Raw genomic sequence first — 25524 nt, forward strand, 5'->3', positions numbered from 1 at the left:
GCAGACGTCATCCGCAGGTTTCCACATCACTGAGTGTGCTTATGTTTCTTTGTGTGACACTGACTTCCTGCTCTTAAAACCACAAAAAATGTTTTGTCAGTAATCAGCTTTTATTGTCTGCTTGGTAAATTGTCGTTTTCATGAGGTTTATTTATCTCACTTTTATTACAGATATTGGAATAAAAAAATTTTGTTCCACCCATATTATACATACACAACACCTAATTCACATGTTTCTTTATTTTACCAATCTTTATACCTGTGTCATATAATGTAATGGTGTCCTTTCAGGTCAACAGCAATGGTTGTTGTGGCATTTGTAGCTGCTACAGATTTGAGGATCCTAATGGAGGAGCTGTCACGTGAACCATCACCTCCTCGCCAGTGGATCGGCAGTGAGTCCTGGGTAACCAACCAAGATTTGCTGAGGTTCAGCTTCTGTGCTGGAGCCATTGGATTTGGGATTCAGCGATCTGTCATTCCAGGTGTGAGAGAATTCTTGCTGGATCTCTCTCCCACCAAAGTGGCTGCGTCTCCAGTGCTTACTGAGTTCTGGGAGGAGGCATTCAACTGCAGGCTGGGAAAAAGTGAGCAAGTTACACTGATTTTTAAAATGGTGTCAATGTTTAAAGTAAAATAGATGAAAATATATCTGTAAGACACATTAACAGTGTAATGGAAAATGGGCATGTTTTATGAACTAACCTTAACAGTTCAGAGTTTCTGCAAGCAGGCAGCACAGTGGTGCAGTGGTGAGCACAGTGGTTTGCCTCTTAGCAAGAGAGTTCCAGGTTCGAATCCCGGTCTGGGCCCCTGGGTGCAAACTCTGCAAACTATCTCTGGATACTCCAGCTTCTTCCAACAACATGCACATTAGGTTAACTAGCTACTCCACATTGCCTCTAGGTGTGTACGTGTGTGGTTGTCTGTCTTTGTGTGTCAGCCCTGCGATTGACTGGTGAACAGTCCAGGGTGTACCCCACCTCACGCCCATAGTCAGCGGGGATAGACCCCCATGACCCTGAAGAAAAAACGGTACAGAAAATGAATGGACAGTTTCTGCAAGCAGATTAAACAAAAAAGAGGGGAAAACAATGGAAACAGTAGTAAATGCTATTGTAATATAATTATCAAGGTTAAAAACACCATTTTATGTCTGTGTGTTTTCAGCTGCAGCCGTGGATGAGAGAGTGTGTGATGGATCTGAAGACATACAGACGCTCCAGAGCCAATACACTGACACATCTCAGCTCCGAATCACTAACATGGTGTACAAGGCTGTTTATGCAATAGCACATGCCATTCATAATTCAGTGTGTCAGGAAACAAATTCTACAACTCAGTGCGACAAAACCACCAGGATAGAGTCCAAACAGGTCAGTCGAAATGAACAATGAACACCCAAGTGCTCTTAGTTTCACGATAATATAGCTGTTTTGATATAAATATTCATATTTTACATTTTCCTTTCTCTCCATCACTGTCTTACTTTGCTTCATCCTCACAGCTTCTCACTCAGCTGACGAAAGTAAATTTTTCCCAAAATGGTTATGATGTGTCATTTGATGCCAATGGGGATCCTGTGGCCACATATGAGCTGGTTAACTGGCAGAAAAGTGAAAGCGGCAGCCTTGAGTTGGTGACAGTAGGTTTCTATGATGCATCACTGCCGGCGGGCCAGGAGTTCAGTATCAACAGGAACCTCACCTGGATGGAAGGTAGAACACAAGTAAGCAGTGGTGGTTAAAGTACACAACTCAGTCAACTTGTCTCAGTCAGCAGATTTAATAAAATACATTGAAAACTGTTGGAATGCATGAAGACAGCTTTTATTGTCATCTTTTTATAATAATTTGCTGGTAGTTGATTTCGTGAGATGTGCTTGTTTCAAACAGAACAGTGGCAGATGAGATGCTGAGGACAGAGCAGAAAAACATACAGCCTTCTAGGACAGCAGTAGACCTGGATATACACCACTGTGCCTAGAAATGTATCAGGCAGATGTATTTTTAATGTGTTTGGACAGAAGCAGATATTTTTTTCAATACACATCAGGAGTTTTCCAGTTGTACTTACAACAGAAGCATCGCAAGTCATCATCTTCACTTGCCATAATCATCACCACTACTACAAAAACTGGAAACACTTTGCACTTGAGTGACAGGAATGGGAGTCAGGGCATAATGTAACTGATTTTGCTTCTGTGATAAAGTATGCCTTGTTGCCACTGAGAAAAGAAGAGCAAATCTATCTGCTGGTTTCAAAGCTATGCTTGACACTAAAGGGTAGCAGGAACCTTCACAGAAATAGAAATAAAAGAGTTTGATTGTATCTCCATGTCAGGTCCCTGTGTCAGTGTGCAGTGACAGCTGTCCTCCAGGAACTCGTAAAGTGCTGCAGAAAGGAAAACCCATCTGCTGCTATGATTGTATACTGTGTCCTGAGGGAGAGATTAGCAATGCTACAGGTAACTTTTTGGTTCTCATGCATGTCGACATCAAATATTCGCCCGCTAAAAGTTCTTTTTGGGTCATTTTTTCTTTTCAGATTCTCCTGATTGTTTCCCTTGTCCCAAGGAGTTCTGGCCTAATGCAGAGAGAGACTCTTGTCTCCCCAAACCTGTAGAGTTTCTGTCCTTTGACGAGGTCCTAGGAATCATCCTGGCTGCATTCTCAGTTGCTGGTGCCTGTCTTGCCATTATAACAGCGGCTGTGTTCTTTCATCACAGGACATCCCCGATTGTCAGGGCCAACAACTCTGAGCTGAGCTTCCTGCTGCTCTTCTCCCTGACTCTCTGTTTCTTATGTTCATTAACTTTCATTGGAGCACCCACTGAGTGGTCCTGCATGCTGCGCCACACAGCATTTGGGATCACCTTCGTCCTCTGCATCTCTTGTGTTCTTGGGAAAACAATAGTTGTGCTGATGGCCTTCAAAGCTACACTCCCAGGTAGTAACGTCATGAAATGGTTTGGTCCTCCACAGCAAAGAATGACTGTGGTGTCTTTTACATTTGTTCAAGTTTTAATATGTACCATTTGGTTGGTTCTTAGTCCCCCTTTTCCAAAGAAAAACCTGACCACATACAAAGAGAGGATCATCCTGGAGTGTGCATTGGGCTCAGATATTGGGTTCTGGGTTGTGCTCGGGTACATCGGCCTGCTGGCTGCCTTTTGCTTAGTGTTAGCTGTCTTAGCCCGCAAACTACCTGATAATTTTAATGAAGCCAAGCTTATCACCTTCAGCATGTTGATATTCTGTGCAGTGTGGATCACCTTTATCCCAGCGTATGTCAGCTCTCCTGGGAAATTTACTGTGGCTGTGGAGATTTTTGCCATTCTGGCCTCCAGTTTTGGATTGATTCTGTGTATATTTGCTCCAAAGTGTTTCATCATATTGTTTAGGCCAGAGAAGAACACCAAGAAATTTTTAATGAACAAAACTTAATGTAAGACATCTGATATAATAAATAATTATCGGCCCAAGGTACCATAGGGCTACGTCATTCACACATTGAATCTTGCTGGTTTAAAAATGTATGTGCATGATTTAGAATGACATATTTTCTAGATTTCTGTAAAATATTTAAATATCCTTTGAGATACTTAAATTTAAAATTTAATCAGAGTTTGAACATATTGTTCAAATTCTGATTTCCTCTGCCAAGGGGTTCGTCTTTTGAGTCTGTTTTCCTTTGTTTTTCTGTTTGTCAACATGACTACACAGAACTTTGTGGAAGGGTGAAATAATGACAAAGGAAGAACCCACTAAATATTGGATTGGAACTGAGTCACAGGGATTGTTTCTTATTTTGTTTCATGTTTGTGTGAGTAAGGGCCGTGAGCCCTTGGCAGGATACTTTCTATACATTTTTTGCCAGACTCCAGTCCTGACCTCCAGACTCATGACTCGTCTTCTGGATAAATCCACCAATGTTGACAGTCTCCAGAGTAGTCCAACCAAAACCATCAGCTTCCTGGCCAACCTCCAGAGGATTTCCATTTTCACTGCAGTCATCCTCATGAGTGGCATTGCATGTTTGTGTGTCCCCCAGCCTCGCTCTTTGTGAGTCACCAGCATCCAGGTCTTGGCCCTCCAAACCTGTCTACTACTCTACTACATTTGACTTCAATTACTTATATTGTATAGTTTAATGATCATGGCAGAGGTCTGTACAGTGTAATTCTAGTTCCACAAATAAATTTTCAGTATGTACTAAATGAAATCTAAAGGCAGAACAAACGCTGTTTATCTGAAATATTTGAACATCCATCTGTCCATTTTCTATACTGCTTATCCGTCAAGGTCAGAGCTGGAGCCTATCCCAGTTGACTACAGGCGAAAGGTGGGGTAAACCCTGGACTGGTCGCCATTCAATTGCAGGGCCAACACACAAACACAGACAAGCACACATTCTCACACACATCATACGGTGTGAGCCTGAGACAAACACCAAGAAACATTTAATGAACAAGAATTAAACCTGAGGCAGCTGAGGTTTGGAAACAGTTATAATATCTCATGAAATATAGTTGGAAAGCAAACAAACACAGTTTTCACCTAGTTCTAGGTTTTCCTCTGGTATGTTTGTTAAATGAAATAATTTTTCAATAGATAATTTTTAACAGTTTCCACTTCAGTATGTTTGTTTTTTTCAAGAAGAGTCATGCTAAACTCTAAATTCAGAAGTTTTTTTTTTTTTTTTTTTGCAAAATTCAGATGTTTATATCACAGTGGAACAACAAATCTTGTGTTTTATTAAAGATAGAATTAAATCTCAACCTATTCAAAGTTTGTACTGATAGGTTTAACAGAAATATGAGCTCAACCAGGATGAAAAGGCGTAACATGAGGCAAGACCAAATCAATGAAATGTGTTTGCAATGATAACTTGAAACATATCTTTCTAAAGAGATAAGGATAGGGGACACACCATGGAAAACACAATGTTTATTGATGATCACTTGGGAAGGGCTTCCTCTGTGATGTGTGTTAAGATGACGTACAGTGGGGGGGGCTGTTGTCTGAAACTCAATATAAAACAGTGCAAACAGTATGTTCACATACGGACATGAGGGATGGAGATCTCAGTTCTCTTTATTGGCCTGATTTTGTCTCTGCCTTCATGTGAGCTGAACTTGGCTCTTCCCTTGAATGATTCTGGAGATGCTCTGAAACAAAGGGCTGGGCTTACAGAGGACAGGAGTGGTGCTGAGAACAGGACAAAGGCCTCACCTGTGAAGTGTAAGCTTCAGGGTGCCACTCGTCCACCTGTATTCTCAATGGATGGAGATTATGTCATTGGGGGTATTTTCTCCATACATGACTACAAACAAACAGTGGAGAATAACTACACAGCCATGCCAGAGCCAGTCAGGTGCAAGAAGAGGTTTGTAAGAAAGAGAAGTGGTGTATAAGTGAATATAGACTTGATGGGGAGAGAAATGTTAGAAATTGTATGATGTGCTCACAGTTTTGTCGGGAAGACTGGTGTATTACTGAAAAAAAATGAAAGTTTGTGTTGTGTTTTGCACGTGCATCATAAGTATTAGTGTGAATTTTGAATTGATATCTAATGTGATATGTGTTTTAAATTTTGGTGGTCAGGTCAATCTATTTTTGGTTCACAGAGGCAGTGCAAAGTAAACAGTTATTGTCCATAACTATGAGTTGTTATTTACAGCATGTTTTCCATTAAAATTCTTTTTTCAAGTGTTCTTCGTAACAGTTATACAATAATGTCTTGTGTGCAGAACTGATTTTCGAGAACTGCGCTTCTCACGTGCAATGATCTTCGCCATCGAGGAGATTAACAACAGCTCGGAGCTGCTGCCAGGCATCAAACTCGGTTATCAGATCCACGACTCGTGCACGGCAGAGCCCGTGGCGGTACAAGCTGCATTCCAGTTTTTAAATGGCATTGATCCAGTGTTTTACATTGGTGACAGCTGCTCACAATCAGGTATGGTGATGGCCATCGTCGGTGAGTCTGGTTCTACGCCATCCATCAGCATGTCGCGAGTCATCGGGGCCTTTGACATTCCTCTTGTAAATATTTTGAATTTCTGGCATAATATGTTTTGAATATAGGGCAAATATTTCTGTCTGTCCTGTTAAAGAACTACACTGTTGTTTTCCTCAGGTGAGCCACTTTGCCACTTGTGCATGTCTGTCCGATAAGCAGCAGTTCCCGAGTTTCTTCAGAACAATCCCGAGTGATCAGTTCCAGGCTGACGCGCTGGCCAAGCTGGTGAAACACTTTGGCTGGACTTGGATAGGTGCTGTCCGCTCGGATTCGGACTATGGCAATAACGGCATGGCGACTTTCCTGCAAGCAGCCCAGAAGGAGGGGATCTGTGTGGAATACTCTGAATCTTTCCATCGAGCCCACCCACGCAGCAGGATCCAGAGAGTAGCAGACGTCATCCGCAGGTTTCTGCATCACTGATTGAGGCTGATGTTTTGTTAAAGTTTATGAGTTCTTTTTTTTATTTATCTTGGTGGTATCTTGATATGATTGCCTTAATAATCATAATATATACTGAAGACATCTGAGACTGAGGTTTAGCCCAGCAACTTAAAAATGCAAATATTTCACTGCAAGGAAACTGCAGTGAAATATGTGACAGCTGCCTTAAAGTCCACAGAGTCACTATGTAATAATTAAAGGATGAGGACAGTTGCCCCGGTTACTGAGTCCAGTAATTCCTGATTCTGAGGTGGATTATCCTGTTTATAATATAGTTACTTGTGAAGGAAAAAAAATAAGACCTTTATTTATGGTTTCATGCATTTGTAAACAAAATGTTTTTCAAAAGCTGTAACTCTTTTTTTCTCTGGGAACAGCTGAGTGTTTGAATAACACCTGGAACACTCATTCTTGACTGACTAACCTAATGAGATTCTCAATAGGTTCCTTGCAATAGAAAACTTGCCAGTTGAGCTTGTATACAAGAGGATGTCATCCAGCTGTGTCTGCACACTCTCTCCTTCTACATCCACAGACAAGCAGCAGAAAAGGATTGGCTGATTAAATTATTTAGAAATTATTTACATTTGGTCATGATTATAGATATTTTTCCTTTGTCAGAAAGATTTGGGTGCACTTCAAAATATTTCCCCCAAAGCTCTGGACATCTAATACTAATGACTATGGTGTTAACTATCTTGATGCTTTCATTGGTTTAACCTAATACACTGTAATGTCTCCCAAGGTCAACAGCGATGGTTATTGTGGCATTTGCAACTTCTTCAGAACTGAGGATCCTGCTAGAGGAGCTGTCAGTGGAACCTTCTCCACCTCGCCAGTGGGTTGGCAGTGAGGCCTGGGTAACCAACCAAGATATGCTGAAGTTCAGCTTCTTTGCCGGAGCCATTGGATTTGGGATTCAGCGATCTGTCATTCCAGGTCTGAGAGAATTCTTGCTGGATCTCTCTCCCACTAAAGTGGCTGCGTCTCCACTGCTTACTGAGTTCTGGGAGGAGGCGTTCAACTGCAGGCTGGGAAAAAGTGAGGCGGTCAAGCTGATTTTTAACATGGTTTTATTATCTGTTGGTGATGAGTGGTTTGAGTTAACATGAGTTGGTATTCATGTAGCTGAAACGAAAACAGGGCCTGACACAAATTGAAACAGCTAAGATTTAAAGGAAAATAGATGGACACGTGTTTGTAAAACACTGCATTCGAGCCTAAGGTAAAATAATGATATTTTATATACCAATTTGAACAATGCATATATGAATTTCTGCAGACACACTAAATCAAATTAAAAGGAAATAAAAAACAAAACAAACACAAATACAGAACTGTAACACAGTATCTTTGTCAAAGTGAAGAAAACACCTTCTTCTGTCTCTGTGTGTTTTCAGCTGCAGCCGTGGATGAGAGAGTGTGTGATGGATCTGAAGACATACAGACGCTCCAGAGTCCATACACTGACACATCTCAGCTCCGAATCACTAACATGGTGTACAAGGCTGTTTATGCAATAGCACATGCCATTCATAATTCAGTGTGTCAGGAAACAAATTCTACAACTCAGTGTGACAAAATCACCAGCATAGAGTCCAAACAGGTCAGTCAAATTAAACAGGTGAACACCCAAGTGCTCTTTTATGTGATTTATAAAAAAAATTAAGTATTTATATTTTTCATAAGTTGTCATTTTTCTCCTTTCTTGTCTTACTTTCCTTCATCTCCACAGCTTCTCACTCAGCTGAAGAAAGTCAATTTTTCCCAAAATGGTTATGATGTGTCATTTGATGCCAATGGGGATCCTGTGGCCAAATATGAGCTGGTTAACTGGCAGAAAAGTGAAAGTGGCAGCATTGAGTTGGTGACAGTAGGTTTCTATGATGCATCACTGCCGGCAGGCCAGGAGTTCAGTATCAACAGGAACCTCACCTGGATGGAAGGTAGCACACAAGTAAGCAGTGGAGGACAAAATGCACAACTCTATTCCTTCTTGTCAATATTATTCCAATAAAAGTTGTATAGTCAAATTGTCACTTGAGTGACGTGACCACAAATGTTTTCTTTTTCACATCAATTCATTCATCAGACCAACTGACAAATCAATATTTTAGAATGACATATATGACATATTGGGACAGAGGCAGATGTTTTTTGTTTTTTATAGATAAATCTGGAGTTTTCAGCTGTGTTTTTTCATGACAGAAGCTTTGGAAATCATCTTCACCTGCCATAACCATCATTTCTACCACACAAGCCCAAAAATACACTTTGCACTCAAGAGAAAGCAGTCAGAGTTATACTTTACTGTGACACACTTTGCTTCTGTGACAACATTGGGTCTGTTGATCAAATGTGACAGACCATACAATTAAAGAAAATTCATCCACTCATTTCAAAGCTATGCATCAAACTGAACTTAAATTATTGTCATTATATTATAATAATTCTAAAATAATATATTAAATTATTACGTTTATTTGTATCTCCATGTCAGGTCCCTGTGTCAGTGTGCAGTGACAGCTGTCCTCCAGGAACTCGTAAAGTGCTGCAGAAAGGAAAACCCATCTGCTGTTATGATTGTATACTGTGTCCTGAGGGAGAGATTAGCAATGCTACAGGTAACTTTTTGGTTGTCATGCATGTCGACATCAAATATTCGCCCGCAAAAAGTTCATTTTGGGTCATTTTTTCTTTTCAGATTCTCCTGATTGTTTCCCTTGTCCCAAGGAGTTCTGGCCTAACGCAGAAAGAGACTCTTGTCTCCCTAAACCTGTAGAGTTTCTGTCCTTTGACGAGGTCCTAGGAATCATCCTGGCTGCATTCTCAGTTGCTGGTGCCTGTCTTGCCATTATAACAGCGGCTGTGTTCTTTCGTCACAGGACATCCCCGATTGTCAGGGCCAACAACTCTGAGCTGAGCTTCCTGCTGCTCTTCTCCCTGACTCTCTGTTTCTTATGTTCATTAACTTTCATTGGAGCACCCACTAAGTGGTCCTGCATGCTGCGCCACACAGCATTTGGGATCACCTTCGTCCTCTGCATCTCTTGTGTTCTTGGGAAAACAATAGTTGTGCTGATGGCCTTCAAAGCTACACTCCCAGGTAGTAACGTCATGAAATGGTTTGGTCCTCCACAGCAAAGAATGACTGTGGTGTCTTTTACATTTGTTCAAGTTTTAATATGTACCATTTGGTTGGCTCTTAGACCCCCTTTTCCATTGAAAAACCTGACCACATACAAAGAGAGGATCATCCTGGAGTGTGCATTGGGCTCAGATATTGGGTTCTGGGTTGTGCTCGGGTACATCGGCCTGCTGGCTGCCTTTTGCTTAGTGTTAGCTGTCTTAGCCCGCAAACTACCTGATAGTTTTAATGAAGCCAAGTTTATCACCTTCAGCATGTTGATATTCTGTGCAGTGTGGATCACCTTTATCCCAGCGTATGTCAGCTCTCCTGGGAAATTTACTGTGGCTGTGGAGATATTTGCCATTCTGGCCTCCAGTTTTGGATTAATTCTGTGTATATTTGCTCCAAAGTGTTTCATCATATTGTTTAAGCCAGAGAAGAACACAAAGAAACATTTAATGAACAAAAATTGATCTTGAAAGATCAACAGTTTTGAAGCAGTTACAGTACTTAAAGCATATGTTGTCCACATTCAACAGTTCTCACCTAGTTGCTCTAATTCCCACTTAGTTCACAATCTGTAAATAAATATTTTGATTTTTCAAGGTGTGATTGTCCTGACACATTTTTTTTTTGTTATCGTTTGTTTTTATTATTATTCAAAAAAAGTCATGCACTAATAAAGTCTAAATCCATCACAAAACTGTATGGTGCTGAGTTGTGTTATGACATTTTAATGAATCATTTATGATATTTCAGTGGACCAATAAATCATGAGATTCATTTGAGAAATCAAACCCCACAGAAAGAAGCTGGATAAGTGATCAGAGCTGAAGAGAGGTGTTCTTTCTCTGATGTATGTTCAGCTGACGTACAAAAGAGGGAGGGAAATTTTTGTCTGAAATTTATATAAAGCATAAAGCACATATAGCATGCCCATACACAGACACTTGAACAATGAAGATCTCAGATCTCTTTATTAGCCTGATTCTGTCTCTGGGTTTGTGTAAAGTGAACTCAGCTGTTGACTTGAATGTGTCTGGGGATGCTCTGAAGCAAAGGGCTGGGCTTACAGAGGATAGGAGTGGTGCTGGGGTCAGCACTGAGGCTTCATCCATGAAATGTAAGCTTCAGGGTACCAGTCGTCTGCCTGCATTCTCAATGGATGGAGACTACGTTATTGGGGGAGTTTTCTCTATACACCGCTACAAACAAACTTTGAAACATAACTATACCACCATGCCTGAGCCTCTAAAGTGTCCAGGGAGGTTAGTAAGAGGGAGAAATGTGGATCAGAATATGTTAGAATGAATGAGAATTCAGATGTTTAAAACTGTACTTATTGTATTATGTGCTTTAAGTTATCCTGCAAAGAGCGGAGTATTGATAAAAACAATTTGAGTCATTCAGCTGATTAATAATCAATAGGAAATTCCTATGAATTTTACAATGATGTCTCAAATTGTGGTGCTCTGAGATGTTATCGGTAATGATCCAAAACTAATATTTGCGGTTCTCCTTGTGTCTTTTTAGTTCGTCAAGTGTTCTGTTTATGTGTAAATATAGACATTTACATGAGTGTCTGTGTGCAGCATTGAGGCCCGTGAACTGCGCTTCTCACGCGCAATGATCTTCGCCATCGAGGAGATTAACAACAGCTCGGAGCTGCTGCCAGGCATCAAACTCGGCTATCAGATCCATGACTCCTGTGGCGCAGTGCCGCTGGCATTGCAAGAAGCATTCGAGCTATTAAATGGTCTGGACCCGGTGTTTTACACGGGCGATAATTGCTCACAGTCAGGTATGGTGATGGCCATCATCGGTGAGTCTAGCTCCACTCCATCCATCAGCATGTCGCGCATCATGGGGGCCTTTGACATCCCTCTCGTAAGTATTTTGAGTTTCTAGGATAATATAATCCTGATATAGATCATTGGCGAGTTTTTGTTTTTTACATTAAAGAATCACACCGCTGTTTTCCTTCAGGTGAGCCACTTTGCCACTTGTGCGTGTCTGTCCGATAAGCAGCAGTTCCCGACTTTCTTCAGAACAATCCCGAGTGATCAGTTCCAGGCTGACGCGCTGGCCAAGCTGGTGAAACACTTTGGCTGGACTTGGATAGGTGCTGTCCGCTCGGATTCGGACTATGGCAATAACGGCATGGCGACTTTCCTGCAAGCAGCCCAGAAAGAGGGGATCTGTGTGGAATACTCTGAATCTTTCTATCGGACAAACCCACGCAGCAGGATCCAGAGAGTAGCAGACGTTATCCGCAGGTTTCTACATCACTGATTGTGCTTTTCTTTCCTGTGTGACACTGACCTTCTGCACGCAAAACAACAAGTAATGTTTTGCCAAGTAAGATAAGGGATATTTTCAGGTTTTTTTTATCTCTCATACTTCATTCAGAAATTGTTATGAGATAGTCCGTGACACCCAGCCTGTACATTCACCACATCAGAAGTCTCTGTCATGTTTTTTTTATTTATTTATTTGTTTTTCTATTATCAGTTGTAATACTTGTAGTCTCTGCTCATGTCTCTCAAGGTCAACAGCGATGGTCATTGTTGCATTTCTGGCAGCTCCAGAAATGAGGTTCCTAATGGAGGAGCTGTCATTGGAGCCCTCTCCTCCTCGCCAGTGGATCGGCAGTGAGGCCTGGGTAACCAATAAAGACATGCTGAAGTTCAGCTTCTGTGCTGGAGCCATTGGATTTGGGATTCAGCGATCTGTCATTCCAGGTCTGAGAGAATTCTTGCTGGATCTCTCTCCCACTAAAGTGGCTGCGTCTCCACTGCTTACTGAGTTCTGGGAGGAGGCATTCAACTGCAGGCTGGGAAAAAGTGAGCCAGTTATGCTGTTTTAGTCTTTTATGAAGGCCACTAATCGATGAATGATCTCTGTTAATATGAGTTGGTTTTCATAAAGTTGAAAAAAAAAAATCTGACAAAGCTAAATAGCTAAGATACAGAAAAAAACAGATGAAGGCATGTCTGTAAAATACTACAATGAAATGCGATGTAAAATAAGCTTGTTTTATGTCCCAATTTGAACAATACAGATATCCGAGTTTCTGCAGGCAGGTTGCATAACACAAAATGACAGTAACATGAAAATAATAAACAGTAATGGATACTATTATTATATCTTTGTCAAAGCTCAAATCACCTTCTTCTGTCTCTTCTGTTTTCAGCTGCAGCCGTGGATGAGAGAGTGTGTGATGGATCTGAAGACATGCAGACGCTGCAGAGTCCATACACTGACACATCTGAGTTCCGAATCACTAACATGGTGTACAAGGCTGTTTATGCAATAGCACATGCCATTCATAATTCAGTGTGTCAGGAAACAAATTCTACAACTCAGTGTGATAAAATCACAAGGATAGAGTCCAAACAGGTTAGTCAGATCAGGTCAAGTGAATGAATGCTCCAGGGCTCTCTCTTTCACTCTAATATACCTTTTGTTGATATCACATACAAATTATTTTACATTGTCCTTTCTCTCCATCACTGTCTTACTTTGCTTCATCCTCACAGCTTCTCACTCAGCTGAAGAAAGTCAATTTTTCCCAAAATGGTTATGATGTGTCATTTGATGCCAATGGGGATCCTGTGGCCACATATGAGCTGGTTAACTGGCAAAAGAGTGAAAGTGGCAGCACTGAGTTGGTGACAGTAGGTTTCTATGATGCATCACTGCCAGCAGGCCAGGAGTTCAGTATCAACAGGAACCTCACCTGGATGGAAGGTAGAACACAAGTAAGCAGTGATGGGCAAAGTACACAACTGTTATACTCCTTGTCAAATATTATTCAAATCCAAGTTAAAGTTATGCAGAAAAATTCTTTCTTGGGTTACTGGTCTGCTTGTTTTTTAAATTTTTACATTTTCTTTTTGATGTCCATTCATTATAATATTTTGTCTCTAATGTATTAATCGATCCTAACAATTTAGGAAAACAAGCAAACAAACTACTGAATGCAATTTTATGCTTGCCCAAACTGTGGAATAATTAGTTTGTATAATAAGCTACAACGTTTATTGAAATGCCAGTAGAAATGCAACTGGAACAAGGAACATGAGTAGTTATCACTCAGGGATGAAGGGCTGAGTTGTCTCATTGAGTAGCTAATTTCAAAATGAATTTAGCAAGTTTTTTGATACATTGCGACCCAAGCTAAATATTTCGATTACATACAGACAGCTTTCATTCAGCTTGTTTGTATAAATTTGCTTTGAGATCATTTGGTGAGATGTGCATGTTCAAAACAAAACTGTCAGAAATGGGCGTCTTGGCTGACACAGAGCGGGGCTGAACCCCGATGTAGAGTCAAAAGGCGGGCAGGCGAGGCAGAGGTCTGAGCAAAAGTCTTTATTTTTTCTAATCAAAAAACTAAACAAAAGCAGGCTCGCACTCACTGTGACTTGAGATCTATAAGCAAACTGTGGCAAAATAACTCCTGGCATGGCAGGGTAAGACAAGGCAAAAAAGGTTTCCTGACATAAACTCACAGGCACACAAAAGCAACACTCTGACAAAGGTGGCTGGGAAGACAAGGACTAAATAGACATGACAACGAGACACAGGTGACACACATTAGGAGGGAGAAAGCAATCAAGAAAACCAAAAGCAAAGCTACATGAAAACAGGGCACACAGGGGAAGAGACGCTTTCAAAATAAAACAGGACATGACAAAAACCTTGAACATAATACATGGAAACGACATGACAAGACAAACATGAAACATGACATGTGGATTGAAATCAAAAGACAAAGCATAACAAAAAACACCAGGCATGACAAAAACGGTGACAGATGAGCGGCTGAAGAGATAACAGATAAACATACTGCTTTCTACGTGCTGAATTGTTTATGTTTGTTGACAAGACGTATTGTTCAGTCCAATCACCAGAATAAGATGTTGGCATTTTGTGTTTCTGCAAATCACATCTTTCGGTGTGTCATCCAGACTACTGGTGTGAAAGTCATGAATCAGTAATTCAAAACAAACCACTCTGTTCAATGACTTGAGAGGAATCAGTCCTCAACTCTACTAACTCATTGACTGAGTCGCCCCTTCCTGTCTGTGTAGCGTAAACTGTTTAATCAGCACAAGAACAGGTTATCCACTACTGTGCCACTCTGACATCAGATGAATTTGTCGAAAAGTATCAAGTTAATTACTGTATTCAAGCAAGTCTCCTCCTTTCCCTGAGCTGCTTTGATACTTGTTTTAACGCTACAGTTGCTAGCCCAATCTGCAGCTGGAAGCCTGTTTGGATTCCTTGATATTGAAATGACACGTATACCACCTGAGTTGAGACAGACACCAAGCACCAATTCAATTTCAATTCAATTCAGTTTATTTATATAGCGCCAGTTTACAACAAAAGTTATCTCATGACACTTTCCAATTTGAGCAGGTCTAGACCAAACTCTTTAATTAAATTGTAAATAGAAAGAGCCCAACATTCCCCCTAGAGCAAGCACTTGTGGCGAGGAAAAACTGCCTTTAGAAGGCAGAAACCTCGGAGCAGACCCCGGCTCAAGATGGGCGGCCATCTGCCTTGACTGGTTGGGTTGAGAGAGAGGGAGAGAGAGAGAGAGAGAGAGAGAGAGAGAGAGAGAGAGCAGGAGAGCAAGAGAGAGAGAGAGAGCAAGGGAGAGAGGCAGAGGGGGTGGGGTGTGAGAGAAGGAGCACACAAGCAGAGATGCATAGCAGCAATAATAATACCAGAATTATCGGAAATGTAGATAATGATAATGACAATGAAGAATACAGAAGGTATTATGGTGATTTTGATAATAGTAGTAACAATAACGGTAGTAGCTGTACTGAGTCGTAACAGATTTAAATCAGATTATGACTAAACAGTAGTAATTGCAGTAGGTTTTGTGCAGGACGACAGCAGGACCGCAGCAGGAGTTCCAGTCATGATCGATAGGAATCTGCGGGACAAGAAAGCACAGGGACTCCAGGGAAGAAGTTGAGTTAGTAATATGCATTAATGGGACATGAATGTGTGCAGAAGGAGAGGCCTAGGCCAGCCCTAACTATAAGCTTTATCAAAGAGGAAAGTTTTTAGTCAACTCTTAAATATAGAGAGGGTGTCCGCCTCCCGGACCGAAACCGGAAGATGGTTCCATAGTAGAGGAGCTTGATAACTAATGGCTCTGGTTCCCAATCTACTTTTGAGGACTCTAGGAACCACAAGTAGCCCTGCATTTTGGGAACGCAAAGTTCTGGTGGGATAATAGGGTACTATTAACTCTTTAAGATAGGATGGTGCCTGACTGTTCAGGGCTTTATAAGTGAGGAGGAGAATTTTAAAATCTATCCTGAATTTTACAGGTAGCCAATGTAGAGAAGCCAGAACAGGAGAAATATGATCTCTCATGCTGGTTCTTGTCAGTAGTCGTGCTGCAGCGTTCTGGATTAGCTGGAGAGTCTTTATGGATTTATTGGGGCAGCCTGATAGAAGGGAGTTACAGTAATCCAGTCTAGAGGTAATGAATGCATGGACTAATTTTTCTGCATCTTTCTGACTCAGGATGTGCCTAATCTTTGCGATATTGCAGAGGTAAAAGAATGAAGTCTTTGAAATATTTGCTATGTGCGAGTTAAAGGACATGTCCTGGTCAAAGATAACTCCTAAATTTCTTAGAGTGGAGCTTGAGGCCACGGCTAAGCCATCTGGCAATGCAATATCACTGCATAATTTGTTTCTGAGGTGTTCGGGGCCCAGGACAATAACTTCAGTTTTGTCTGAATTTAGAAGTAGGAAGTTGCTGGTCATCCAGGTTTTTGTGTCTTCAAGACATGCCTGAAGCTTGACTAGCCGATTTGTTTCATCAGTACAATTGTGTGTCATCCGCATAACAATGAAAATGTATGGAGTGTTTCCTAATAATATCACCAATGGGGAGCATATACAGGCTGAATAATATTGGCCCAAGGACAGAACCTTGGGGAACTCCATGACTAACCTTTGTGGGTGTGGACGATGTATCATTAACATGAACAAATTGAAATCGATCTGATAAATAAGACTGAAACCAGCTTAATGCAGTTCCTTTGATGCATATTAGGTGTTCCAATCTGTGCAGTAATATAGAGTGGTCAGTGGTGTCAAATGCAGCACTAAGGTCTAACAGTACAAGGACAGAGATAAATCCCTTGTCTGATGCCATTAGGAGGTCATTTGTGACTTTGACCTATGCTGTTTCTGTGCTATGATGAGCTCTAAAGCCAGATTGAAAATTTTCAAATAAGTTATTATTTTGAAGAAAGTCATATAACTGATTGGCGACTGTTCTTTCAAGGATCTTGGAAAGAAATGGAAGGTTAGATATTGGTCTATAGTTGCTTAAAACCTCTGGATCAAGTGTGTGTTTTTTAAGGAGAGGTTTGACTACAGCTACTTTAAAGGACTGGGGTACATAGCCTGTTATCAGGGACAGATTGATCATGTCTAATAGACAGGTGCTAAGTAAGGGTAAAGCTTCTTTGAGAAGGTTGGTAGGGATGGGGTCTAAGAGGCATGTTGTCGGCTTGGATGAATATACGAGTGAGTATAGCTGATGGGAATCAATAGGTGAAAAGCAGTCAAGATGATTATCTGTTTCTACTGTTGGTTCTAAGACACTAGTGTTTGATGTTACATCAGTATCAGCTGAGGTCAGTAGGTGCTGAATTTTGTCTCTAATGTTTAAGATCTTGTCGTTAAAAAAGGTTATAAAGTCATTGCTGCTAAGGTCACCAGGATACAAGGCTCGATAGCACTGTGGCTCTCTGTCAGCCTGGCTACAGTGCTGAAGAGAAACCTGGGATTATGCTTGTTATCCTCAATTAATTTTGAGTAATAGGCTGCTCTGGCAGTCCGTAGGGCCTGCCTATATAATCCAAGACTGTCTTGCCAGATTGAGCGAGATTCAATAAATTTGGAGGAACGCCATTTCCTCTCAAGTTTTTGCACATTTTGCTTTAATTTGCAAACCTCTGTATTATACCAGGGTGCAAGTTTTTTTTGCTTTATGAGTTTCTTTTTTAGCGGAGCAACAGAGTCTAAAGTCGTCCTAAGTAAACTTGCAGCACTGTCCACGAAATGGTCGATTTGAGAGGGATTATTGTATTGTTCACTCGTATGGGGACATGATACTGAAGTGAATGACAATAGAACTGTTTCTTTAAATTTAGCCAATTTAAATTTAGTTGGTGTCAATCATTGGTGCACCACACCAATGATTGACACCAACCCACAAAGTGATATTTTGTGACACAATGTTGGGACAGGAGCAGATTGGAAATCATTCTTCACCTGCCATTACTATCATTTCAACTACAAAAACTCAAAAATGCACTTGAGTGACAAGTGGTAGCTGGAGTTTACTGTGATTAGTTTAGCTCCTAACATATGGCCTTTTACTTTTGAAAAAAGAAAAGAAAATCTATCTGCTTTTTTTGCAGCTATGCTTCAGACTATAGAGTACAAGGAACCTTTTTAGAAATTGGTTCTGAGTTTGTATCTCCATGTCAGGTCCCTGTGTCAGTGTGCAGTGACAGCTGTCCTCCAGGAACTCGTAAAGTGCTGCAGAAAGGAAAACCCATCTGCTGTTATGATTGTATACTGTGTCCTGAGGGAGAGATCAGCAATGCTACAGGTAACTTTTTGGTTCTGATGCATGTCGACATCAAATATTTGCCCGCTAAAAGTTTTTTTGGGGTCATTTTTTTCAGATTCTCCTGATTGTTTCCCTTGCCCCAAGGAGTTCTGGCCTAATGCAGAGAGAGACTCTTGTCTCCCCAAACCTGTAGAGTTTCTGTCCTTTGACGAGGTCCTAGGAATCATCCTGGCTGCATTCTCAGTTGCTGGTGCCTGTCTTGCCATTATAACAGCGGCTGTGTTCTTTCGTCACAGGACATCCCCGATTGTCAGGGCCAACAACTCTGAGCTGAGCTTCCTGCTGCTCTTCTCCCTGACTCTCTGTTTCTTATGTTCATTAACTTTCATTGGAGCACCCACTAAGTGGTCCTGCATGCTGCGCCACACAGCATTTGGGATCACCTTCGTCCTCTGCATCTCTTGTGTTCTTGGGAAAACAATAGTTGTGTTGATGGCCTTCAAAGCTACACTCCCAGGTAGTAACGTCATGAAATGGTTTGGTCCTCCACAGCAAAGAATGACTGTGGTGTCTTTTACATTTGTTCAAGTGTTAATATGTACCATTTGGTTGGTTCTTAGTCCCCCTTTTCCTATGAAAAACCTGACCACATACAAAGAGAGGATCATCCTGGAGTGTGCATTGGGCTCAGATATTGGGTTCTGGGTTGTGCTCGGGTACATCGGCCTGCTGGCTGCCTTTTGCTTAGTGTTAGCTGTCTTAGCACGGAAACTACCTGATAATTTTAATGAAGCCAAGCTTATCACCTTCAGCATGTTGATATTCTGTGCAGTGTGGATCACCTTTATCCCAGCGTATGTCAGCTCTCCTGGGAAATTTACTGTGGCTGTGGAGATTTTTGCCATTCTGGCCTCCAGTTTTGGTTTAATTCTATGTATATTTGCTCCAAAGTGTTTCATCATATTGTTTAAGCCGGAGAAGAACACAAAGAAACATTTAATGAACAAAAATTGATCTTGAAAGATCAACAGTTTTGAAGCAGTTACAGTACTTAAAGCATATGTTGTCCACATTCAACAGTTCTCACCTAGTTGCTCTAATTCCCGCTTAGTTCACAATCTGTAAATAAATATTTTGATTTTTCAAGGTGTGATTGTCCTGACACATTTTTTTTTTGTTATCGTTTATTTTTATTATTTTTCGAAAAAGTCATGCACTAATAAAGTCTAAATCCATCACAAAATTGTATGGTGCAGAGTTCTGTTATGACATTTTAATGAATCATTTATGATATTTCAGTGGACCAATAAATCATGAGATTCATTTGAGAAATCAAACCCCATAGAAAGAAGCTGGATAAGTGATCAGAGCTGAAGAGAGGTGTTCTTTCTCTGATGTATGTTCAGCTGACGCAAACTAGAGGGAGGGAAACTTTGTTCTGAAACTCTGCATAAAACAGTAAACACATACAGGAGGCTCACATACAGACAGTTGAGTGATGGAGATCTCAGCTGTTTTTATTGGTCTGATTCTGTCTCTGGGTCTGTGTGAGCTGAACTCAGCTACCTTGAAACAAAGGGCTGGGCTTACAGAGGATAGGAGTGGTGCTGGGGTCAGCACTGAGGTCTCTTCTGTGAAATGTGAGCTTCAGGGTACCAGTCGTCTGCCTGCATTCTCAATGGATGGAGACTATGTTATTGGGGGAGTTTTCTCTATACACCGCTACAAACAAACAACGGAGAATAACTACACCACCATGCCTGAGCCTCTAAGGTGCCCAGGGAGGTTAGTAAGAGGGAGAAATGTGGAGAATGAATGAGAATTCAGATGTTTAAAACTGTACTTATTGTATAATGTGCTTTAAGTTATCCTGCAATGAGCGGAGTATTGATAAAAACAATTTGAGTCATTCAGCTGATTAATAATCAATAGGAAATTCCTGTGAATTTTACAATGATGTCTAAAATTGTGGTGCTCTGAGAGGTTATCAGTAATGATCCAAAACTAATATTTGCGGTTCTCCTTGTGTCTTTTTAGTTCGTGAAGTGTTCTGTTTATGTGTAAATATAGACATTTACATGAGTGTCTGTGTGCAGCATTGAGGCCCGTGAACTGCGCTTCTCACGCGCAATGATCTTCGCCATCGAGGAGATTAACAACAGCTCGGAGTTGCTGCCAGGCATCAAACTCGGTTATCAGATCCATGACTCGTGTGACGCAGTGCCGCTGGCATTGCAAGAAGCATTCGAGCTATTAAATGGTCTGGACCCGGTGTTTTACACAGGAGATGCCTGTTCACAGTTAGGTGCGGTGAAGGCCATCGTCGGTGAGTCGAGTTCCACGCCATCCATCAGCATGTCGCGCATCATGGGGGCCTTTGACATCCCTCTCGTAGGTATTTTGAGTTTCTAGGATAATATAATCCTGATATAGATCACTGGCGAGTTTTTGTTTTTTACATTAAAGAATCACACCGCTGTTTTCCTTCAGGTGAGCCACTTTGCCACTTGTGCATGTCTGTCCGATAAGCAGCAGTTCCCGACTTTCTTCAGAACAATCCCGAGTGATCAGTTCCAGGCTGACGCGCTGGCCAAGCTGGTGAAACACTTTGGCTGGACTTGGATAGGTGCTGTCCGCTCGGATTCGGACTATGGCAATAACGGCATGGCGACTTTCCTGCAAGCAGCCCAGAAGGAGGGGATCTGTGTGGAATACTCTGAATCTTTCTATCGGACAAACCCACGCAGCAGGATCCAGAGAGTAGCAGACGTTATCCGCAGGTTTCTACATCACTGATTGTGCTTTTCTTTCCTGTGTGACACTGACCTTCTGCACGCAAAACAACAAGTAATGTTTTGCCAAGTAAGATAAGGGATATTTTCCGGGGTTTTTTTTTTTTATCTCTCATACTTCATTCAGAAATTGTTATGAGATAGTCCGTGACACCCAGCCTGTACATTCACCTCATCAGAAGTCTCTGTCATGTTTTTTATTTATTTATTTATTTTTCTGTTATCAATTGTGATACTTGTAGTCTCTGCTCATGTCTCTCAAGGTCAACAGCGATGGTCATTGTTGCATTTCTGGCAGCTCCAGAAATGAGATTCCTGATGGAGGTGCTGTCAGTCGAGCCTTTTCCTCCTCGCCAGTGGATCGGCAGTGAGGCCTGGGTAACCAACCAAGATATGCTGAAGTTCAGCTTTATTGCCGGAGCCGTTGGATTTGGGATTCAGCGATCTGTCATTCCAGGTCTGAGAGAATTCTTGCTGGATCTCTCTCCCACTAAAGTGGCTGCGTCTCCACTGCTTACTGAGTTCTGGGAGGAGGCATTCAACTGCAGGCTGGGAAAAAGTGAGCCAGTTATGCTGTTTTTGTCTTTTATGAAGGCCACTAATCGATGAATGATCTCTGTTAATATGAGTTGGTTTTCATAAAGTTGAAAAAAAAAATCTGACAAAGCTAAATAGCTAAGATACAGAAAAAAACAGATGAAGGCATGTCTGTAAAATACTACAATGAAATGCGATGTAAAATAAGCTTGTTTTATGTCCCAATTTGAACAATACAGATATCCGAGTTTCTGCAGGCAGGTTGCATAACACAAAATGACAGTAACATGAAAATAATAAACAGTAATGGATACTATTATTATATCTTTGTCAAAGCTCAAATCACCTTCTTCTGTCTCTTCTGTTTTCAGCTGCAGCCGTGGATGAGAGAGTGTGTGATGGATCTGAAGACATGCAGACGCTGCAGAGTCCATACACTGACACATCTGAGTTCCGAATCACTAACATGGTGTACAAGGCTGTTTATGCAATAGCACATGCCATTCATAATTCAGTGTGTCAGGAAACAAATTCTACAACTCAGTGTGATAAAATCACAAGGATAGAGTCCAAACAGGTTAGTCAGATCAGGTCAAGTGAATGAATGCTCCAGGGCTCTCTCTTTCACTCTAATATACCTTTTGTTGATATCACATACAAATTATTTTACATTGTCCTTTCTCTCCATCACTGTCTTACTTTGCTTCATCCTCACAGCTTCTCACTCAGCTGAAGAAAGTCAATTTTTCCCAAAATGGTTATGATGTGTCATTTGATGCCAATGGGGATCCTGTGGCCACATATGAGCTGGTTAACTGGCAAAAGAGTGAAAGTGGCAGCACTGAGTTGGTGACAGTAGGTTTCTATGATGCATCACTGCCAGCAGGCCAGGAGTTCAGTATCAACAGGAACCTCACCTGGATGGAAGGTAGAACACAAGTAAGCAGTGATGGGCAAAGTACACAACTGTTATACTCCTTGTCAAATATTATTCAAATCCAAGTTAAAGTTATGCAGAAAAATTCTTTCTTGGGTTACTGGTCTGCTTGTTTTTTAAATTTTTACATTTTCTTTTTGATGTCCATTCATTATAATATTTTGGCTCTAATGTATTAATCGATCCTAACAATTTAGGAAAACAAGCAAACAAACTACTGAATGCAATTTTATGCTTGCCCAAACTGTGGAATAATTAGTTTGTATAATAAGCTACAACGTTTATTGAAATGCCAGTAGAAATGCAACTGGAACAAGGAACATGAGTAGTTATCACTCAGGGATGAAGGGCTGAGTTGTCTCATTGAGTAGCTAATTTCAAAATGAATTTAGCAAGTTTTTTGATACATTGCGACCCAAGCTAAATATTTCGATTACATACAGACAGCTTTCATTCAGCTTGTTTGTATAAATTTGCTTTGAGATCATTTGGTGAGATGTGCATGTTCAAAACAAAACTGTCAGAAATGGGCGTCTTGGCTGACACAGAGCGGGGCTGAACCCCGATGTAGAGTCAAAAGGCGGGCAGGCGAGGCAGAGGTCTGAGCAAAAGTCTTTATTTTTTCTAATCAAAAAACTAAACAAAAGCAGGCTCGCACTCACTGTGACTTGAGATCTATAAGCAAACTGTGGCAAAATAACTCCCGGCATGGCATAGTAAGACAAGGCAAAAAAGGTTTCCTGACATAAACTCACAGGCACACAAAAGTAACACTCTGACAAAGGTGGCTGGGAAGACAAGGACTAAATAGACATGACAACGAGACACAGGTGACACACATTAGGAGGGAGAAAGCAATCAAGAAAACCAAAAGCAAAGCTACATGAAAACAGGGCACACAGGGGAAGAGACGCTTTCAAAATAAAACAGGACATGACAAAAACCTTGAACATAATACATGGAAACGACATGACAAGACAAACATGAAACATGACATGTGGATTGAAATCAAAAGACAAAGCATAACAAAAAACACCAGGCATGACAAAAACGGTGACAGATGAGCGGCTGAAGAGATAACAGATAAACATACTGCTTTCTACGTGCTGAATTGTTTATGTTTGTTGACAAGACGTATTGTTCAGTCCAATCACCAGAATAAGATGTTGGCATTTTGTGTTTCTGCAAATCACATCTTTCGGTGTGTCATCCAGACTACTGGTGTGAAAGTCATGAATCAGTAATTCAAAACAAACCACTCTGTTCAATGACTTGAGAGGAATCAGTCCTCAACTCTACTAACTCATTGACTGAGTCGCCCCTTCCTGTCTGTGTAGCGTAAACTGTTTAATCAGCACAAGAACAGGTTATCCACTACTGTGCCACTCTGACATCAGATGAATTTGTCGAAAAGTATCAAGTTAATTACTGTATTCAAGCAAGTCTCCTCCTTTCCCTGAGCTGCTTTGATACTTGTTTTAACGCTACAGTTGCTAGCCCAATCTGCAGCTGGAAGCCTGTTTGGATTCCTTGATATTGAAATGACACGTATACCATCTGAGTTGAGAAAGACACCAAGCACCACACCAATGATTGACACCAACCCACAAAGTGATATTTTTTGACACAATGTTGGGACAGGAGGAGATAGGAAATCATTCTTCACCTGCCATTACTGTCATTTCTACTACAAAAACCCAAAAATGCACTGTGCACTTGAGTGACAAGTGGTAGCTGGAGTTTACTGTGATTAGTTTAGCTCCTAACATATGGCTTTTTACTTTTGAAAGAAGAAAAGAAAATCTATCTGCTTTTTTTGCAGCTATGCTTCAGACTATAGAGTACAAGGAACCTTTTTAGAAATTGGTTCTGAATTTCTTTGTATCTATGTACAGGTGCCTGTGTCAGTGTGCAGTGACAGCTGTCCTCCAGGAACTCGTAAAGTGCTGCAGAAAGGAAAACCCATCTGCTGTTATGATTGTATACTGTGTCCTGAGGGAGAGATTAGCAATGCTACAGGTAACTTTTTGGTTCTCATGCATGTCAACATCAAATATTCGCCCGCAAAAAGTTCATTTTGGGTCATTTTTTCTTTTCAGATTCTCCTGATTGTTTCCCTTGTCCCAAGGAGTTCTGGCCTAACGCAGAAAGAGACTCTTGTCTCCCTAAACCTGTAGAGTTTCTGTCCTTTGACGAGGTCCTAGGAATCATCCTGGCTGCATTCTCAGTTGCTGGTGCCTGTCTTGCCATTATAACAGCGGCTGTGTTCTTTCGTCACAGGACATCCCCGATTGTCAGGGCCAACAACTCTGAGCTGAGCTTCCTGCTGCTCTTCTCCCTGACTCTCTGTTTCTTATGTTCATTAACTTTCATTGGAGCACCCACTGTGTGGTCCTGCATGCTGCGCCACACAGCATTTGGGATCACCTTCGTCCTCTGCATCTCTTGTGTTCTTGGGAAAACAATAGTTGTGTTGATGGCCTTCAAAGCTACACTCCCAGGTAGTAACGTCATGAAATGGTTTGGTCCTCCACAGCAAAGAATGACTGTGATGTCTTTTACATTTGTTCAAGTTTTAATATGTACCATTTGGTTGGTTCTTAGTCCCCCTTTTCCAATGAAAAACCTGACCACATACAAAGAGAGGATCATCCTGGAGTGTGCATTGGGCTCAGATATTGGGTTCTGGGTTGTGCTCGGGTACATCGGCCTGCTGGCTGCCTTTTGCTTAGTGTTAGCTGTCTTAGCCCGCAAACTACCTGATAATTTTAATGAAGCCAAGCTTATCACCTTCAGCATGTTGATATTCTGTGCAGTGTGGATCACCTTTATCCCAGCGTATGTCAGCTCTCCTGGGAAATTTACTGTGGCTGTGGAGATATTTGCCATTCTGGCCTCCAGTTTTGGATTAATTCTGTGTATATTTGCTCCAAAGTGTTTCATCATATTGTTTAAACCAGAGAAAAACACAAAGAAACATTTAATGGACAAAAGTTGATCTTAAGAGATATGAGGTTTGAAAACAGTTAACATA

General features: G+C 41.2%; 4 protein-coding genes across 4 annotated transcripts; all 4 read left to right on the forward strand.

Annotated features, from left to right (window-relative positions):
* Positions 1 to 50: 50 nt before the first annotated feature.
* On the forward strand, positions 51 to 4038 carry LOC124059876 (extracellular calcium-sensing receptor-like). Its single transcript, XM_046390256.1, has 5 exons — positions 51 to 587; positions 1171 to 1376; positions 1508 to 1729; positions 2344 to 2467; positions 2548 to 4038. Exons 1-5 carry the CDS (start codon positions 302 to 304, stop codon positions 3444 to 3446), a joined length of 1737 nt encoding a protein of 578 aa, XP_046246212.1. The 5' UTR covers positions 51 to 301; the 3' UTR covers positions 3447 to 4038.
* Positions 4039 to 5242: 1204 nt separating this feature from the next.
* LOC124058987 (extracellular calcium-sensing receptor-like) lies at positions 5243 to 10230 on the forward strand. The gene is made up of 8 exons (XM_046388643.1): positions 5243 to 5388; positions 5753 to 6047; positions 6142 to 6431; positions 7214 to 7509; positions 7869 to 8074; positions 8204 to 8425; positions 8969 to 9092; positions 9173 to 10230. Exons 1-8 carry the CDS (start codon positions 5282 to 5284, stop codon positions 10069 to 10071), a joined length of 2439 nt encoding a protein of 812 aa, XP_046244599.1. The 5' UTR covers positions 5243 to 5281; the 3' UTR covers positions 10072 to 10230.
* A 592-nt stretch (positions 10231 to 10822) lies between these two features.
* LOC124059381 (extracellular calcium-sensing receptor-like) lies at positions 10823 to 19304 on the forward strand. The gene is made up of 8 exons (XM_046389325.1): positions 10823 to 10866; positions 11191 to 11485; positions 11585 to 11874; positions 12146 to 12441; positions 12792 to 12997; positions 13138 to 13359; positions 18140 to 18263; positions 18340 to 19304. The coding sequence occupies exons 1-8, from the start codon at positions 10838 to 10840 to the stop codon at positions 19236 to 19238; spliced, it is 2361 nt and encodes a 786-aa protein (XP_046245281.1). The 5' UTR covers positions 10823 to 10837; the 3' UTR covers positions 19239 to 19304.
* Positions 19305 to 19887: 583 nt separating this feature from the next.
* On the forward strand, positions 19888 to 25488 carry LOC124059382 (extracellular calcium-sensing receptor-like). The gene is made up of 8 exons (XM_046389326.1): positions 19888 to 20009; positions 20321 to 20615; positions 20715 to 21004; positions 21280 to 21575; positions 21925 to 22130; positions 22271 to 22492; positions 24386 to 24509; positions 24590 to 25488. The coding sequence occupies exons 1-8, from the start codon at positions 19903 to 19905 to the stop codon at positions 25486 to 25488; spliced, it is 2439 nt and encodes an 812-aa protein (XP_046245282.1). The 5' UTR covers positions 19888 to 19902.
* The last annotated feature ends 36 nt before the right edge of the window (positions 25489 to 25524 follow it).

Source organism: Scatophagus argus, chromosome 5 (assembly GCF_020382885.2).
Source record: "Scatophagus argus isolate fScaArg1 chromosome 5, fScaArg1.pri, whole genome shotgun sequence".
NCBI classification, from domain to species: Eukaryota; Metazoa; Chordata; class Actinopteri; family Scatophagidae; genus Scatophagus; species Scatophagus argus.